We start from the raw sequence: 20,318 nt of genomic DNA, 5'->3' as shown, positions 1-20,318 counted from the left end.
CACATGAAATGTCATAAAACAAAGTAATTTTCTTACCACAGTCTCTCGGGGACCAACTGAGTTTATTAGATCTGTATCTCTTTCATGTCCATTCTCTATTTCTCTCTCTCTCTCATATATAGAGATATATATATATTGGTGTTGCTGTTGGTCAGTCTGTAAGTCGTGTCTGACGCCTTGTGAAGCAGAAGTTTCAGAACCACCTTGTTCCTCAACTTCCTCTGACCCCTTCTCTCCTCACTTTCCCTCCTTCTCATTTCCCTCACCACACTGGCTTCCTTTTCTTCAACTAGAACATCTTAAACAAGCACCTTCCCCAGGGCCTTTGCACTGGCTGTTCTCCCTGCCAGGCACACACTTCTGATAAGTTCATGGTTCTTGTTCTCTCTTCCATGAGGTCTCTGTTCAAATGTCACCTTATTTGTGGTCTTACTTGAACACCCACAAAAATAGCATCCCTCCTTTACTCTTCCCTTTATAGTTGCTTTCATTTTATTCATAGTATGTGTCACCAGATGACATGCTGTATATATTTTATTTGCTATATTGATTCTCCATGACTGGATTTTAGGAGATTTTGATTACGAAAACAGTGTACTCATTGCATGAAAAAAAATATTGACATTAATTTCCTAATTGCAAAATATATAAGGTAGCATTTCAACAATGTGATTAATGTCCACTTGCATGAAAATTAGTCATGTTTTTTCCCTTTACTTGTAGTCACTTCCACTCATGGCACTGAGGAACATCACAGGAGATTCAGAATTTCTTATTCTGGGATTCTCAGAGGAACCAGAACTGCTACCCTTCATATTTGGGCTTTTCCTCTGCATGTACCTGATCACTGTGTTTGTAAAACTGCTCATCAAACTGGCTGTGAGCTCAGACCCCCAACTCCACACCCCCACGTACTTCTTCCTCTCCAACCCATCCTTCATAAACATCTGCTTCACCTCCACCACCATCCCAAAGATGCTGTGGAACATCCAGACACAGAGCCAAGTTATTACCTATGAAGTCTGCCTCACCTAGATTTTTTTTTTTTTTTAATCCTGTTTGCAGGGTTGGATGACTTCCTCCTGACTGTGATGGCCTATGACCGCTTTGTGGCCATCTGCCACCCGCTGCACTACACGGTCATCATGAATCCCCAAATCTGTGGAATTCTGGTTCTGGTTAGCTGGGCCATCAGTGTCCTGCACTCCTTGTTACAGACCTTCATGGTGTCGAGACTGTCCTGTGGAGCTGGAAATCCCTCACTATTTCTGTGAACTCCATCAAATGGTCCAACTTGCCTGTTCTGACAGCTTTCTTCATGACAGGGTGATGTTCTTCGCAGCTGGGCTGCTGGCTGGTGCTCCCCTGTCTGTGATAGTTTACTCTTACTGTAAGATAGTTTCCTCCATATGTGGAATAATGTCAGCTCAGGGGAAGCTTAAAGTCTCTTCCACCTGTGTGTCTCACCTCTCAGTTGTCGCCTTGTTTTATTGTACGAGCTTAGGAGTTAGCTCTGCTACTACTCACAATTCACACTCAATTGCAACAGCCTCGGGCATGTACATTGTGGTCACACCCATGCTGAACCCCTTCATCTATAGTCTGAGAAACAAGGACATAAAAATAGCTCTGAAAGCATTCTTTAGGATGACAACTATTAAAATGCCAGTTGTTCCAAGCTGAAGAAGGGAGCATGAATGAAATGTTTAAAACCTCACAGGGAGAAACTACAATTTTTGATCAGATTCTGGAAGTAGAAGTTTCTCCTTTCATTTATTTCTTGGGGCTTCCATTTCTTTGACTGCACCTACTTCATAAATTCATGTAATTCACTTGATTAAGCTTAGTGATTTCCCTCTTATCCAAGAGTTGTTTATGTTATGGTTTCCCTCTCTTTCAAATTTGTTTTGAACTTTGGACCTGAACAACATGGGAATTACTGTTTATCATGAAAATTGATAGAATTCTTAAGAACAATGTATTCTCAAATAATATTTAAAGTATTAAATGCTTTTCTTTGATTTTAATAAAGAATAGTCAGGAGTTGTACTGTTCCTATGGGGGGGGGGGTCTACTCAAAACATTCATGGCTATTTATGTGTTTATAACAAGGAAAATCTCAGACCAATAATTTCATGTTTGCATACATCATTCCTTTGCATCACCACCTTAGCTGCTCTTCCTGATATTCTGAATTTTAACATACACTATGTCTTGTTAGTTGTCACTCTATTTGCCTTTTTAGGATTCTAATACCTTATTCAGCTTTGCTTACACAATACCTATCTTGTTTGTTTGTGCTTACACGCTCAGTCCTGTCTCTTTGCAACCCTCTGGACTGTAGCCCACCAGGCTTCTCTGTCCATGGGATTCTCCAGGCAAGAATACAGGGGTGGGTTGCCATTTCCTCCTCCAGGGGATATTGCTGACCCAGGGATCAAGCTCCATCTAAGCCTCCTGCATTGGCAGGTGGGTTCTTTACCACTAGCACCACTTGGGAAGTCCCTGAACCATCACAGTCACTGGCAAAAATAGATTATCATATACATGTCTTCAGGTAGAGTTCCCAACAGAACACGAGTTTGAATGAACCATTTGACATAAAAGACGTGTGTAATATGATGAAGAAAAATGTTAAGATACACTTTGTGTTATTTTGCAAAAGATTTCATTTTTCATACTATGCATCTATTTCTTGAATTATGGAGATCAGTATTCATGTAAAGCTGGAGTTACTTTGGAGTTAAGAAGTCGAAGGCTTGTTTTACTGCTTTTAATTGGATTTTGTTCTTATTTCTGCTTGAAAATCTACAGTTCTGCCTGCACATGAACCTTTTCATTTTTTCTAAGTGAAATATTTCCCACTTTTATAAACAGATACGGTAATTTAAGGAACGATGAATGTACATTATAAATACATCTAATACACATCCCTTTATGATCAGATACATCTACAATCAGAGAAAGAAGGATTCTCCTGGATGAGGAAACAGCAACCACTCCAGTGTTCTTGACTGGGAAATCACATGGACAGAGGATCCTGGCAGGCTATAGTACATGGAGTCACAAGAGTCAAACATGACTTAGTGAATAAACAACAACAGCATCTCTACAATCATTATGATCATAGGGTAACTAAAGTGAGAGTTTGGATACCTTCTCAGTCCTGTGAACCAGTCACAATTTTTTCTTCATAAACATTCATTTCTTTGCATGCTCCCCTGGTCACCTGGAAGGCAATCTCCATGAAGTCACATTTTGATACAGCTTTCTGGAAAAAAAAAAAAAAGTCTTGAATAATAGAATGATCATAAATGTGTCTATATCAAAACAAATGGCAAAAACAAAAATCAGCAAATTTTTATAATTGCCTTCATTTTTGTGTATTTTGATTTTTGTTTCATCAATCTGTTGCTATATAACAAACCATCCTGAAAGAAAATGATTTAACATTCAGTTCAGTTCAGTCACTCAGTTCTGTTGGACTCTTTGGGACCCCATGGACTGCAGCACACCAGGCTTCCCTGTCCATCACTAACTCACGGAGCTTGCTCAAACTCATGTCCATTGAGTTGGTAATGCTATCCTATCATCTCATCCTCTGACATCTCCTCCTGCCTTCTATCTGTCAAGCATCAGGGTCTTTTCTAATAAGTCAGCCCTTCGCATCAGGTGCCCAAAGTATTGGAGATTCAGCTCCTTCAGATTTAACATTAAGTTCAGTTCAGTTCAGTCGCTCAGTTGTGTCCGACTCTTTGCGACCGCATGAATCACAGCACGCCAGGCCTCCCTGTCCATCACCAACTTCCGGAGTTCACTCAAACTCATGTCCATCGAGACGGTGATGCCATCCAGCCATCTCATTCTCTGTCGTCCCCTTCTCCTCCTGCCCCCAATCCTTCCCAGCATCAGTGTCTTTTGTGTGTGTGTGTGTGGGTAGATATTTTATTTCTAATTCAACAAATCTTTTGAATTGATCTTTTTGGTTTATTTTTTATTTATTTATTTAGTTTTATTGGAGGCAAATTACCTTACATTAATATATTGGTTGGTTTTGCCATACATTGACACGAATCCTCCCCGGGTGTACATGCGTTCCCTTTCTTGAAACCCCCTCCCACCTCCCTCTTCCCCATATCCTCCCTCTAGGTCATCCCCGTGCCCCAGCCCCAAGCATCCTGTATCATGCGTCGAACCTGGACTGGTGATTCATTTCACATATGATAATATACATGCTACAATGCCATGCTCCCAAATCATCCCACTTTCACCCTCTCCCACAGAGTCCCAAAGACTGTTCCATATACCTATGTCTCTTTTGCAGTCTCCTATACAGGGTTTGAGGCAATTCTTCGCATGAGGTGGCCAAACTATTGAAGCTTCAGCTGTAGCATTATGTTTCACCAAATAACATTATATAGTAATGAATTGTGCACATTTCTGCTGGAATATACATATGTCTTTATTCCCCTGTATTTCAACAGCGGAGTTTCTGTTGATGTTTGCTGAGAGTTCTAACACACCGGGAGGTCAGCGGGCTGAAGGGCTCAGTAGGTTAGAACTTTTTTCTTTCTTTGTCCAGTAGGTGGCGACACGATACAGCTTCTTTGCTTCTTTTTTTTTTTTTTTTTAATTCTTCTACCTGAGCTGCCTCTGTTTATGAATCTGCACTTTAGACCCTTCATGACCTCTGTCAGAGGAGTCACCCTGTGCCCTAGCTATTGCTTTTGTGCCTCAGGGATTTTGGTACCTTGCTGCTGTCAGTGTTGCTGGTGTGCTGCTTAGAATGCTGGGTGGGTAGTTCTCTGATGCATTTGTGATGCTTTTCTGTGTAGCTTCTCTGAGATCTCCTAGGTCACAGACTCTGCTGCAATATGGGCAGGGTGATGGTAGGCAGTGGAGCTGGGGTGGTAGGGGTGCTATGGCATGTCCAGTGTGGTAAGCTTTGCCAGCTTTAACACTGCAGAGATGGAGGTGGGAGCAGGGGACACAGGGTCATGGACACCTAGGCAGCTGGGGGGGACGGGGTCCCATGCCCCACTGCCACCTCTGCTCCTCCCTATGCTGCAGGCACCTGATGCTGGTGTGCCAGAGTTGGTGCCACTTCTCCTCCTGCTTCTGCCTTCCTTGGGGTTGAATTTATAAAACACCAAAAGGAAACACAGCCAGTAAGCTCTGGGACTGAATCCATAAGACACCAAAAAGAAGACAAAGCTAATAAGCTTTTTGACATTGGTTTTAGTAATACCTTTTCTAGATATATATCTCCTTAGGCAAGGGAAACAAAACCAAGAATAAATAATGATTCTATATCATACTAAGAAAACACTGTATAGAAAAGGAAATCATTAACAAAATGAAAAGACAAAATACCAAATGGAAGAAGATATTTACAAGGGGTATATCTGATAAGCAGTTGATATTAAAATATACAAATAACTCACAGAACTCAACAACAACAACAACAAAAGAACTAGACTTTTAAGTGAGCAGAGGACCTTAATAGATTTTTTTTTTCAAGAATACTGGAGTGGGTAGCCTATCCCTTCTCTGTGGGATCTTCCTGACCCAGGGATCGAACCTGGGTCTCCTACATTGCAGGAGGATTCTTCACCAGCTGAGCCACCAGTGAAGCACTCAGAAAGACATACAGATGGCCAACTGACACAGGAAGAAATATTTAACGGCACTCTGTTAAGTCCCCTACTTGTGAACAACTTCTTTTCTGAGTGTGTTCCAAGTTCTATTTAAGTCCAACAAAGTTAGCCTAGGTACCTAACTTTTACAGATGATGCCAGACACGTGAACTAACTTACATGACTGGATATGTGAACACATGTTCACATTTTAAAACTGACAACTTAAAGGTTCATATGTAGGGCACTTACTGTAGTTATTAAGGAAACAATTACTTACTGTAATTATTAAGGAAATTAAATCAAACCCACAATGAGATATTACCTCACGCCTGTTACAATGGCATTATCAAAAAGGCAAGAAATAAATGTTGGTGATCATATGGAGAAACGGGAAACCTTTCTATTGTAGAGAGAATCTTTTCTCCATCATATGCTACTGGCTTATTATAAGCGAATTGTCCATATATGTGTGCCTCATTGGTGTGAACTTAAATTGGTACAGCTACAATGGAAAACAAAATAGAGATTCCCCAAATAATTAGGAACTATCATATGATTCAGCTATGACAATCCTATTTATTCCCAAACATGAAAGCACTAATTTTTAAAGATGCGTGCACCCTTAAGTTGATCACAACAGTATTTAAAATAGACAAGATATAGGGGGGAAATATGTGTAAATGTGTGTGTATATACATGCATACACACACAATTGAATACTACTCAGAATGAAAAAGATAAAACCTTTCATTTGCAACAACATGGATAAAATTTGAGGGTGTTTTGCTAAGTAAAATAAAATAGATAAAGGAAGATAAATACCCTTTGACTTCACTCATATATGGAACAGGATGAACAAACAAAGCTAGTAAATGAGCACTCCAAAGCAAACAAGATCTAACATGTAGGGTGAATTGCTTAAAGGGGATAGACTTCATCATAAAGAATGGAAACTAAAGTTTTGCTTCTGAGTGCTCTGTCCCATATACAGAAATGAAAAAAAAAAAGATGTTTATATACATGAAGCTTATATTATCTCAACAAATGATATATGAATAAAAATAAATGAAAAAAAGAAGCATATATATTGGTGTTTTCTAAGATCATTCATCCATTGAAAGTGGAAGAAAAATAAAATATTACTAAATTGAAATTGCACCTGTGTTGGACAGTTTGTTGAGATGGCCCTAACTGAAGCTTTCTCTGTACCCATGTCTCTTGAAATGTGACATGAAGCACCTTTCATTAGGAGGAGGTGTCTCTTTCTCTACCTTTGTATCTGGGCTAGACTTAGGATTTTTATTTGCTTGAGTCCATAGAATTTGGTGAAAATAACGGTGTGCCTTGAGAAGACTTAGTGCATTTCTGCTGAATTCTCAAATAACTCTGCCTCAAAACATTAATAAATCCAGTTGGGCTACCCCAAGTTCAAGAGAAGCTACAGAACAGAGCTTCACCGTCCCAGCCAAGAACATGATAAATCAGCCTATAACGTAGGAGCCTGGTAGGCTGCAGTCCATGCGGTCGCTACGAGTCTGACATGACTGAGCGACTTCACTTTCACTTTTCACTTTCACACATTGGAGAAGGAAATGGCAACCCACTCCAGTGTTCTTGCCTGGAGAGTCCCAGGGACGGGGGAGCCTGGTGGGCTGACGTCTATGGGGTCACACAGAGTCGGACACGACGAGGTGACTTAGCAGCAGCAGCAGCAGCAGCAGCAGCTGGGGGCTTCCCTCATAGCTCAGTCGGTAAAGAATCTTCCTGCAATGCAGGAGACCTGGGTAGGGAAGATCCTTTTAAAAAGGAAATGGCAACCCACTCCAATAGTCTCATTTGGAGAATCCCATGGACAGAGGAGCCTGGCAGGCTACAGTGCATGGATCACAAGAGTCAGACATGACTTAGGGACTAAACCAACACTTAGCTAGCTGATTCCCCAGTGTATTAGAATGCTCAGCCAAGATCAACAGAGCCTCCTCGGCTGACTTTCAGGTAAATAAATACACAGGAGGATCCCAGCAGAGATCAGCACAATTCCAAACCATCCATTTTAATAAACCAACGTCACATCACTTGCTTTTAAGATAGATTGTTATGTAGCAATGGCATACTGATACAACAGTCAAAAGAAACAGAAAGGAAGGCAATTATAATAATTTCCCAGGGCCTCCCATGTGGCTCAGTGGTAAAGAATCTGCCTGGAACTGCAGGAGGCACAGGAAACGCAGATTCAATCCCTAGGTCAGGAAGATCCCCTGGAGAAGGAAATGGCAATCCTCTCCAGTATTCTTCCTGGAGAATCACATGGAGAGAGGAGCATGGCGGGTTACAGTCCAAAGGGTTAAAAAGAGTTGGACATAACTTAGCAACTGAGCTTCTTGCCATTTCTTAAATTTGAGAGAGTGGAAAATCATAAAAGAGAAAAACTAATGGATATGATAGAAATCACTAAGCCTAATCGTGTGCATCAGCTAAATTGCAATGAAGGAGGCAAAGTCAAAATATGGGAATTCCAAGAACTAGAGGAGCAAATTATCTTTCCACAGTCTGATCAAAGATTCTGATCAGAGATTTATAATTTCTGACCCTGAGGCTTTGAAAATTTAAATTATGTTCCCTTCTTTTGCCCACAACCGTTGGTCTTTTTAGAGCTGCCTTTCTGAAGAATGCTTGCAGAGCCCTCTTTATGTCTTTGTTCCTCAGACTGTAGATGAAGGGGTTCAGCATGGGTGTGACCACGGTGTACATCACTGAGGCGATTGTACTTGAATGTGAGCTGTGGGTAGCAGCAGAGCTAAGGTACACCCCTAGGCATGTGCCATAAAATAAGGAGACAACTGAGAGGTGAGACACACAGGTGGAAAAGGCTTTATATTTACCCTGAACTGATGAGATTCCACATATGGAGGAAGCAATCTTACAGTAAGAGTAAAATATACCTGCGAAGGGACCACCACCCAGTAGCCCAGCTGCAAAATACATGACCATTTCATTAAGGCGGTTGTCAGACCTGGCAAGTTGGACCAACTGTTTGGGTTCACAGAAATAGTGAGGGATTAACACATCTCTACAAAAGGACAGCCTTGATACCATGAAGGTCTTTATCAAGGAATCCAGGACACTAATGACCCAGCTAACTAGAACCAGAATTACACAGAGCTGGGGGTTGATGATGACTGTGTAGTACAAGGGATGGCAGATGGCCACAAACCGATCATAGGCCATCACAGTCAGGAGGAAGTCATCCAACCCTGCAAACAGTATGAAAAAATGCATCTGGATGATGCAGCCTTCATAGGTGATGGTTTGGCTCTCTTTCCATATGTTCTGCAGCATCTTGGGGATGGTGGTGGAGGTGAAGCAGACGTCTATGAAGGACAGGTTGGAGAGGAAGAAGTACATGGGAGTGTGGAGATGGGGGTCTGAGATGACGATCAGGATGATGAGCAGGTTTCCAAACAAAGTGACCAGGTACATGGAGAGGAAAAGACCAAATATGAGGGGCTGCAGTGCTGGTTCCTCTGAAAATCCCAGAAGAAAAAATTCTGAAACCTTTGTTATCTTGCTTGGTGCCATTTGTTGATGTTGACTGTAAAGAAACATGACAATATGATTCATTTTCACAGAAAGGCCCATTATAGCATTGAAAAAATACTATCTGTATTTTTCTTTATTATATTTAATTACATTTCTTAATTAATTTCAATATTTTGCAAGAACTTGATCCTCTTTAGGAAATTCCCTGTCATTTCTAACTTGCAAATGTGTTCCAGTTTCAGCATTTTCCCCAAGATGTCATGTAATCCACATATTTAATGAGGAATTTTTTCATTCCTTTGGGCACTATATATTGAGTGGAACAATATGTCAGGTGCTGTCTGAGCACCTAGGCACATAAGCAATGTGCATAGGGTGCTGAAATATGAAAACTTTAAAAATCTGTCCATGAAGAAAAAATATTATGATATATGTATGTGTGTGTGTGCATGTGTGTGTGGGCTCGGTCATTTCTGACTCTTTGTAACCTCATGTACTGTAGCCTGACAGGCTCCTCTATCCATCTATCCATGGGATTTCTCAGACCAGAAGAGTGGAGTGGGTTGCCATTTTCTCCTCTAGGATATATATGCCTTGGGAGATGGTGAAATGATCTATGTAGAAATTTGAAAGCACATATAAGGGAAAGACTTATGAAGGGCTCCTATTATTTAAGGCAAGACATGCAAAAGATAGTTATCATTTAACAGAGACCTCAAGGAAGAGAGAGCAGTAGCCATGAACATGCCAGGCACAAGGATAACTTTGTGCCTGGCAAAGAGATTAGCCAGTGCAAAGGCCCTGGGGAAGGCACCTGTCTAAGATGTTCTAGTTTTTAAAAAAGACACTAATTTGGGAGGAGGGTAATGAAGGGAGGGGGTAAGAGCAAGAGGGAGAGTCAGGGGAGATGGTGACAGAGGAGGCTGAGGAATAAGGTGGGCTCCCTGCTGCTGTTGAGACTTCAACCCCCCCCACTATGTTCTTCTAGCACTTTATGAAATTGCTGCACAGATGTCCTGTATGTTTAAATGCATACCTTCTGTTGATCAAGTTCTGGCCTCTGTGTATGAGAGTCACCTTGGGATATGTGAGCTCGGTACCACTGCTCTGAAGACTTCCCATTCTCCACAAGGCAAGAAAACAAAGACCTGCAGTAAGACCCTGGCTTCCTAGGCTGTGGTACTTCCATGCTGTTTTCACCCTCAACTACCCTGATGAAGTTAAGGTTGATGTTGCTCAAGGTGATTAGATCACATTATGTAGAAATGGCATCCAGAAATTCCATTTTGGACATTCCCCAGGTGGCTTCCCAGGTAGCACAGTGATAAAGAATCTGCCTGCCAATGCAGGAGATGCAAGAGACGTGGGTTCAATACCTGGGTTGGGAAGATCCTCTAGAGTAGGACATGGCAACCCACTTCAGTTTTCTTGCCTGGGAAATCCAATGAACCAGACAAGGCTGAGCACAGCAGCAGATTTCCCAGGTACCAATGAACTTGGTGTTCAGTTTTGGTAGTCATTGTATTCTTGTAGTAAAGGCACATAAAGATACGTTCAGTGAACATATATGTCTCTATATTATTTACCTAGATATCTGTATCTTTTCTCACAATTTCAAAACCTGGATTTTTATATGTATATATATAATCCATATATATGTGTATGTAGATTCCCAGATGGCTCAGTGGTAAAGAATCTACCTGCCAATGGAAGAGTCACTGGAGACATAGTTTCAATCCTTGTGTCGGGAAGATCCCCTGGAGGAGGGCAAGGCCACCCACTTTAGTATTCTTGCCTGAAAAACCCCATGGACAGAGGCGCCTGGTGGGTTACAGTCCATGCGGTTGCAAGGAATTGGATATGACTGAGCATGAGCGAGCAGGAATATATATATATATATATATATATATATATATATATATATATATATATATATAGAGAGAGAGAGAGAGAGAGAGAGAGAGAGAGATGGTGCATAAGCTCAAAAGATCCCTGAGACTTTGGTGAGGAAGGAAAATCCTGTTTGGTTCTGGTGACATTTCATGTGTTGTTATATTTTATCCATGGCCATGGAAAATAATGAAAAAGCAAAAATAAATTCATTCAAAAGAAAAGATCAATATCTTTATGGTGTGAGACAATTAGAGATTTTACAGCCCATGAGATAAAATGCCAAAAGCAATAAACCAATACTTTACTCAAGGATATTTATGAAATAAAATGAAAGTAACTGAATATTGAGCATTTTACATATCCACTAGCAAAATTGTTTTTCCTGGGCCCATTTCTTTCTTACTTGACAACCAGATTCACACTGCAGACCTGGCAAGTCTCTATCTCCATTTTCATATATGGCATCTGTGCTTTGCTTTTCTTGTGTTTCGATTGCTTTTTTGATTAGTTCTTAAGACATCCTTTGTCCTAAGTCTGATCTTTGTCCCAGCATCAACAAAGTCCACAGTCCACACATACAAACCTACACTTTGTGACGGTTCCAATCTTGTCACTGAGTCACTTTCTTCATATTAGTTATCTGAGGACATTGCATTATGCATACATGTCTTTCATTGTATTCTGTCTTCTCGGTCATGATTCTAGATCCCCCAGGCAGAGACTTCACCTGTCTTGTTAACCAAGTATGTGAATATAGGTGATAGCTCAGACAGTAAACAATCTGCCTGCAGTGCAGGAGACCCAGGTTCAATCCCTGGGTTGAGAAGATCCACTAGAGGAAAAAACGGCAGCCCACTCTGGTCTCTTCTTTGGAGAATTCCATGGACAGAGAAGGCTGGTGGGCTACAGTCCATAGGGTCACAAAAAGTCAGACACAACTGAAAAAGTCAGACTAACACTTTCACAAAAATAAATTGAGAAAAATAAAAAGTAAAGAAATAATGAAACCAAGTTAAATAGTATAATTATAACACAAGTCTGCTGCTGCTGCTAAGTCACTTCAGTCATGTCCAACTCTATTCGACCCCATAGAGAGCAGCCCACCAGGCTCCTCTGGCCCTGGGATTCTCTGGAATGGATTGCCATTTCCTTCTAAAATGGATATATGCATGCTGTCGCTTCAGTTGTGTCTGACTCTGTGCGACCCCATAGATGGCAGCCCACCAGGCTTCTCCATCCACATGACTCTGTAGGCAAGAATACTGGAGTGGGTTGCCATTTCCTTCTCCACAAAACAAGTCTACTAAATGAAATTAAATGAAGTATTGAAAAGTAAATGAATAAGAAATAATTTATGATATCAATAAGAATTAATTAAACTGAAAATGACCTATAGGTAAAATAATATACTATGTAATGTTTATAGAATGTTTTGTCAAGCAGCAAATACTCATTTATTGTTGTTGAATAAACCAGGACTTATTTCTCATTTTATATCAACATTTAATATACACGAACATTTATTTTAATTTGTTTGAAAGGATAGAATTTTTGGTAACAGCTGGCATAAATATCTAGCAAAAAATGAAGTTTTGCCCCCCCGCAATATCTAATATTAATAAAATATTAGAACAATTATAGCCCCAGTGTAAGAGTAACCAATACATCTTAGATTAATACCTTGAAATCTGCATATAAAATCTATGGGTGTGTAAAATCGTCATAAATAAGGCAAGATGCCCAGAAGTGAGACAATAGAGATGTACAACTAAATAAAATTTTTTAAAAGGTATGGCCAAAAATATGCCTCAAAAGTCACACACACACATAAAATTGGAGAAATTTTACTATCTGAAATATCTAAGATGTGAAAGCATCTGTGGATGATACCAGTGTCAATTCCTGGTTTTGATATTATGGTATTTAAGATATTGAGAGAAATCGGGTGAAGAGCTCATGGGACATTTCTGAATTTTTCTGTAATGTCTTGAGTATCCACTATTATTTAAAAATAAAAAGCTAATTATAAAAAGTCACTTGAAAAAATAATTTGTAAAAATTACTTGAGAGTCTCTTTAGTGTAGGAAAATGGGCATATAATATGAGTATATAACAGTAATAGGCAAATCAAATATATATACTTGGTCACCAGTTTGATTATATATATTATATAATATAAATATGTTTTGTATAATATATTTATATATATTAAATATATAAATTTGCTCTAACTCAGTATATAGTTTAAGAAGACAACAAGGAAGTTCTTACATACCATCATCTTGGGAAAAACTTGAGCGAAGAACTTTCAAACTAGACAGGGAGGCCTGGCGTGCTGTGATTCATGGGGTCGCGGAGAGTCGGACACGACTGAGCGACTGAACTGAACTGAACTGAACTGAGCAAAGGAGTGCTCTCTGACTCTTCTGGCAAAAATGACAGTATTTTAGGCAAAAATCTGAAGACATCTCTAACTATTTAAAATACGCTTTAACTCAGGATTCTCCAGCGCTGGCACAATTTACACTCTGATCCAGATTGTTGTGGTGGGATCTGTCCTGTGCATTGTAGAATGCTTTGCAATATTTCTAACCTCTTCTCAGCCCTCCATGTGTGACAGCCACAGTTACAGCTACAGTTTGAATTTTACTATCTTATATTTCTGTATCACTGATATGCTAGTGAGTTAATTTTAAAGGACATAAAAGACCATCAAAGGAAGAGTAGCACAGGCACACAATAACAGGTTATCCATGTGTGTACGCAGGCTCGTTGTGTCCGACTCTTTGTGACCCTGTGGACTGTAACCCACCAGGCTCCTCCATCCATGGGATTCTCCAGGCAAGAATACTGAAGTGGATTCTATGCCCTCATCCAGGAGTTCTGCCCAACCCAGGGACCGAACTCACATTTCCTGTGTCTCCTGTGGCTCGTGCATTACAGGCAGATTCTTTACCCACTGAACCACCTGGGAAGCCCATGATACAGTCATGTAAATAATAAATCATTAAGTCTATGAGAAATTATTAAGAAGGAAAAAAGGTAGGGAAAATGATTGCACTAAAACATGAGGAGCAATTTTGATGTACAAAGGATCCTATTCATGCATATATATAAAAGCGTATTGGCATGTATATGTAGATAGTATACAAAGAGAAGTTTTACAATAAATTAGAAATTTATGGGACAAAATGTCAGTGAGAATGAAATCAGTCTAAGTTAAGTGGTTTCAAAACAACTGTATGTAACGAAATTTTATGAAAATCTAAAGAAAATTATATAGAAATATGAAAGAGTAATGATTTAACAACATCAACATGGGTCACCAATACAAAATTAAATTGCCAAGACTTGGAGAATAAAAAAATATATAACAGAATGAATTTTAAAATGTATTGAGAATGCATTACCTGAGTTATTTCCTCTTATATGAATATGTGTGGATTTCTATTTGTTATAGGAAGACACAAGTGATCTTTAGTCAAATGGTAATAAAGCACGCCTTCCACATGAAGGCCAGGTTTGATGTGATTTTCAGAAACAGATCTAATCACACACATACACACACACACACAATGGAAAGCAAAACAAAAGAAAACAAAGGAAAACAGCAATATAAAGACTTGGAGAAATTAAATAGGGTGATTTATTAGCACTAAAGATGTAGTTACTTCACTGCCATTTTTGTTAAAACAAGAATTTACAAGTGAAGAATTCTAACCTGAGAACTCCATTCTTTCAGAAATATTTAAAAAATGGGAAAGCAATGGAGGGATTGCATTTGCTTGATTGATATATTGATCACATGGAAAATATGTACACTCACAATTTCTCTCAAATACATCTATACATACATGTGCGGGCATGCATATGTGCTAAGTTGCTTCAGTTGTGTCCGACTCTTTGTGATCCCATGGACAGTAGCCCGCCAAACTCCTCTGTTCGAGGGGTTCTCCAGGCAAGAATACTGGAGTGGGTTGCCATGCCCTCCTCCAGGTGATCTTCCCAACCCAGGGATCGAACCCACATCTCTTATGTCTCCTGCAATGGCAGGTGTGTTCTTTACCATTAGCACCACCTGGGAAGCCCCCTTCAGTTCAGTTCAGTTCAGTCGCTCAGTCGTGTCCAACTCTTTGCAACCCCATGGACTGCAGCACGCCAGACTTCCCTGTCCAGCCCCTATACATACATAAAAGAGCTAAATAGCATGCCGTCTATGGGGTCGCATAGAGTCGGACACAGTTGAAGCGACTTAGCAGCAGCAGCAGCAGCAAATAGCCAGTCTATGGGGGTAAAAAAAAAAAAAAAAGAAAAAAATAACAATTTGTTGTTTGAAAGATTGGAAGTAACAACAGAAAATTTCTCCTATCTGCCTATACTAAAGCAAAAATTTCACACAGATAATTTGAGATAGAGAAAGTAAATGACTAATAAATCCACATATATATTCATCCTCTCAGATAATGAGACAGTTTCAAGGTAAGCACATCTGTATCCCCTTTACACATCTTAATTTTTTCCTTTTTTTTTTTTTCACAGAAAATAATGTAAAAAATGTCTCTCGCACCTCCTGTTGCAAAGATATATTTGCAAGCACTTCTTGGTGTGAAATGTTCTCATTATTACAGAAACATTATGGAAATATGGTCCATTTTAAAAGTTAAAAAGAAATGCTTTCACTTCATTTTATAGCCCTCCAACTAATACCCTATCTCTGTATTCCAGGTAATTAAGATATTTGGATGTATGTTCTACTCTTACTGGAAGGAATTTATGTTTCTCCCCCATTTTCTAATGGGGCTTCCATTCCTAACATTTAATTGACATCACAGAGCATCGTCTTCCTGAGTTCTCTGTTCACTACTCTTTTTAGCATCATTAAAATACATTGACATTTTAATCAAGCAAGAAAACAACCACAATGGCCTCTGAGATACACTGAGGTAAACATTTTCTCAGGTAAATGTTCTTGGATTTCATTCTATTTGCTATTCTTCTGCAATGTCTTTTGGGCTTTTGAACTCACCTGCATGGGAACGCTGAGAGGAAGGACCTCGTGTGGAAGTCGGAAACACTTCCTGGATGGTTGGTGATGGAGACTGAAGCTCTGTCCCCAGACAAGTCAGCAGGAAAGGGCCATGCATGGGCCCTTCACCAGACTTAGGACTCTAAAAGCAACAGCTTTTCTCATCCATGCCCAGGTTGTACAAGTTCAGGGATACAGCAGAGGAGATATTCACAGTTCTATTACGCATATTCCCCTCTTGTTTTTAATACAATGACCTGTAAGCACATGAAATTCCTGAAGGAGTTGGTCTGGACAGAAAGGATGTTTTTCCCTATTGATTCTCTGTTCTCAGGAGACCAGGTAATAAAGCCAGAAGAACTAAATTTGTCTTAATATTTCTCCATTAACTCTCTTGCCCTCCAGCTATCTAAATCTCCCAGCACTTTATCCCAATCCTGAGCTTAAGTTTTCTTCAGCCTGTGAGACTCGTAATTGCCTTGACTAGGTCCCTTGGTTCAATAAAGCATTAACCTATGGTGGGGACATAGCTCATGAAATCCTTAGAAAAGCTTTTTTCCCCCTTTCTTAGAAGGACAAGTGTGTTCCTTTAATGTAAAAACATTGGGAAGTGCACTTCATGGCTTCCTGACACTTTTGCTAAAACCTTTAGGAATTCCATATTATATCTGAAGTTGCTGCTGCTGCTGCTGCTGCTAAGTCGCTTCAGTCGTGTCCAACTCTGTGCGACCCCATAGACGGCAGCCCACCAGGCTCTGCCATCCCTGGGATTCTCCAGACAGGAACACTGGAGTGGGTTGCCATTTCCTTCTCCAATATCTGAAGTTAAGAGCTACCAATTAGCCCTTGATTTAAAAAAAAAGGTTTGTAAGTTGTGAGATATATTTAGACACTGCCAAACACCATAACCTACCTCAACACATTACAGAGATTATCAGATTTAATTTTTAGAGAAGCTTCTTCTGTGAGGTAGTATAACTATAACTCCATCCTCCATTTCAGGAATGAGGTGCAGAGGAATTTCATATTCTGCTAAAATTTAAAAACCTGTTTTGGGATGGAGTCTTGACTGGAATTTTATCAGAATGTTTCCAGTTCTCAAACAGTGGTTCATGGTTCCCAGTAAGAGAACTTGGTTTTGATCCTGGAGATATGTGGCAATGTCAAAGAGCTGCTGCTAAACACCCACAATACCCAGGACAGGACTCAACACGGATAAGTGTCCTGAAAAAATTTTAACAGCTAGAAGGTAATAAACACACTTTTTATTGGGTGGGGGATTTTTTTTTTTATATTTTATTTATTTTTAAAATTTATTTATTTTAATTGGAGGCTAATTACTTCACATTATTGTATTGGTTTTGCCATACATTGACATGAATCTGCCCCCGGTGTATATGTGTTCCCCATCTTGAACCCCCCTCCCACCTCCCTCCCCATCCCATCTCTCTGGTTCATCCCAGTACACCAGCCCCGAGCATCCTGTCTCATGCATCGAACCTGGACTGGCGATTCATTTCACATATGATAATATACATGTTTCAATGTCATTCTCCCAAATCATCCCACCCTCGCCCTCTCCCACAGAGTCCCAAAGACTGTTCTATACATCCGTGTCTCTTTTGCTTTCTCGCATACAGGGTTATCGTTACCATCTTTCTAAATTCCATATATATGCATTAGTATACTGTATTGGCATTTTTCTTTCTGGCTTACTTCACTCTGTATAATAGGCTCCAATTTCATCCACCTCATTAGAACTGATTCAAATGTATTCTTTTTAATGGCTGAGTAATACTCTATTGTGTGTATGTACCACAGCTTTCTTATCCATTCCTCTGCAGATGGACATCTCGGTTGCTTCCATATCCTGGCTATTATAAACAGTGCTGCGATGAACATTGGAGTACATTAAACCAGCACTGCGCCAAGTTTCTAGCTTCCCAGGTGGCTCAATGATTAAGAACCTGTCTATCAATGCAGAGGACACAGATTCGATCCCTGAGTCAGGAAAATCCCCTGGAGATGGAAATAGTAACCCACTCTAGAATTCTTGCCTGGGAAATCTAGACAGAGGAGCCTGGAGGGCTACGGTCCATGAAGTCTCAAAGAGTCTAACACGACTGAGCAACTGAGCACACATACACAGCTCCAAGTATATTGTGCATGCAAGTCACTGAGTGTTCTAATTCAACTACAAATTCCAGCTAAGTAGGTGTTCAGTGGGCCCAAGGGCCCTACATTTCTAACAGCTACCAGGAGGTGTGATGCTGCAGGTCCTGGTCTGTGGGTCACACTTTGAGTAACAAGGCTATGACTGTGAGTCAGTCATAGGTAAGTTTAGGTGTTCTGCACCAAAAGATGAAGAAGGCAATGGCAAGCCACTCCAGTACTCTTGCCTAGAAAATCCCATGGATGGAGGAGCCTGGTAGGCTGCAGTCCGTGGGGTCACTAAGGGTCAGACACGACTGAGCGACTTCACTTTCACTTTTCACTTTCACACATTGGAGAAGGAAATGGACACCCACTCCAGTGTTCTTGCCTGGAGAATCCCAGGGACGGGGGACCCTGGTGGGCTTCTGTCTATGGGGTCACACAGAGTTGGACACGACTGAAGTGACTCAGCAGCAGCAGCAGCACCAAAAGAAAATCTACTTTTGTCTGTACTTTTGAAAGCAAAAGGTTTCACTGCCTGCAGAGGTTGTAATAAAATCTGTTTTTGATTCTTCATATAAGGACTCTTGATGTTGTTTATTTGGTTCCTAAGTCATGTCCAACTCTTTCCATGAGCTGCAGCATGCCAGGCTTCTCTGTCCTTCACTATCTCCCAGAGTTTGCTCTTGAATTATATCAAATCACATACATCAAGAAAATACTTTGTAATAATAGGTAGAATAAATGCCTCAAAAATATGTCCACATCCTAATCCTAAGAAGTTTTAATATATATCAGTTCAGTTCAGTTCAGTCGCTCAGTCATGTCCGACTCTCCGCGACCCCATGAATCACAGCACACCAGGCCTCCCTGTCCATCACCAACTCCTGGAGTTCACTCAAACCCATGTCCACAGAGTCAGTGATGCCATCCAGCCATCTCATTCTCGGTCGTCCCCTTGTCCTCCTGCCCCCAATCTTTCCCAGCATCAGAGTCTTTTCCAGTGAGTCAACTCATCACATGAGGTGGCCAAAGTATTGCAGTTTCAGCTTTAGCATCAGTCCTTCCAATGAACACCCAGGATCGATCTCCCTTAGAATGGACTGGTTGGATCTCCTTGCGGTACAAGGGACTCTCAAGAGTCTTCTCCAACACCACAGTTCAAAAGCATCAATTCTTCGGCGATCAGATTTCTTCACAGTCCAACTCTCACATCCATACATGACCACGGGAAAAACCATAGCCTTGACTATACATAAAGGCAAATTGTTGCAGAAGTTAATAGAAGTGGTCTTGTTCAGGTTTCAGAGGCTGCTCAAACTACTGCACAATTGCACTCATCTCACATGCTGGTAAAGTCATGCTGAAAATTATCCAAGCCAGCCTTGAGCAATATGTGAACCGTGAACTCCCAGATGTTCAAGCAGGTTTTAGAAAAGGCAGAGGCACCAGAGATCAAATTGCCAACATCCGCTGGATCATGGAGAAAGCAAGAGAGTTCCAGGAAAACACATCTATTTCTGCTTCATTGACTATGCCAAAGCCTTTGACTGTGTGGATCACAATAGACTGTGGAAAATTCTGAAAGAGATGGGAATACCAGACCACCTGACCTGCCTCTTGAGAAACCTGTATGCAGGTCATGAAGCAACAGTCAGAACTGGACATGGAGCAACAGTCTGGTTCCAAATAGGAAAAGGAGTGTGTCAAGGCTGTATATTGTCACCTTGCTTATTTAACTTATATGCAGAGTACATCATGAGGAACGCTAGGCTGGAAGAAGCACAAGCTGGAATCAAGATTGCTGGGAGAAATATCAATAACCTCAGATATGCAGATGACACCACTCTTATGGCAGAAAGTGAAGAGGAACTCAAAAGCCTCTTGATGAAAGTGAAAGAGGAGAGTGAAAAGATTGGCTTGAAGCTTCACATTCATAAAACAAAGATCATGGCATCTGGTCCCATCACTTCATGGGAAATAGATGGGGAAACAGTGGAAATAGTGTCAGACTTTATTTTCTTGGGCTCCAAAATCACTGCGGATGCTGATTGCAGCCATGAGAT

At 40.5% G+C, this 20,318-nt stretch overlaps 1 protein-coding gene and 1 pseudogene across 1 annotated transcript; one reads left to right on the top strand and one right to left on the bottom strand.

Annotated features, from left to right (window-relative positions):
• The first annotated feature begins 735 nt into the window (after positions 1–735).
• On the top strand, positions 736–1,683 carry LOC129558118 (olfactory receptor 7A17-like; annotated as a pseudogene).
• A 6,491-nt stretch (positions 1,684–8,174) lies between these two features.
• LOC148777166 (olfactory receptor 7A10-like) lies at positions 8,175–9,218 on the bottom strand. Its single transcript, XM_088839322.1, has one exon. The coding sequence runs from the start codon at positions 9,216–9,218 to the stop codon at positions 8,175–8,177; it is 1,044 nt and encodes a 347-aa protein (XP_088695448.1).
• Positions 9,219–20,318: the final 11,100 nt, after the last annotated feature.

Source organism: Moschus berezovskii, chromosome 8 (assembly GCF_049115385.1).
Source record: "Moschus berezovskii isolate FMDL1 chromosome 8, NW_MosBer_1.0, whole genome shotgun sequence".
Classification (NCBI taxonomy): Eukaryota; Metazoa; Chordata; class Mammalia; order Artiodactyla; family Moschidae; genus Moschus; species Moschus berezovskii.
The sequence above is the reverse complement of the archived record's forward strand: the minus strand, read 5'-3'. Positions and strand labels throughout refer to the sequence as shown.

What these genes read in the sequence shown, in the direction of transcription:
- LOC148777166 (XM_088839322.1), bottom strand. Translation starts at nt 9,218, where the DNA reads ATGGCACCAAGCAAGATAACAAAGGTTTCAGAATTTTTTCTTCTGGGA.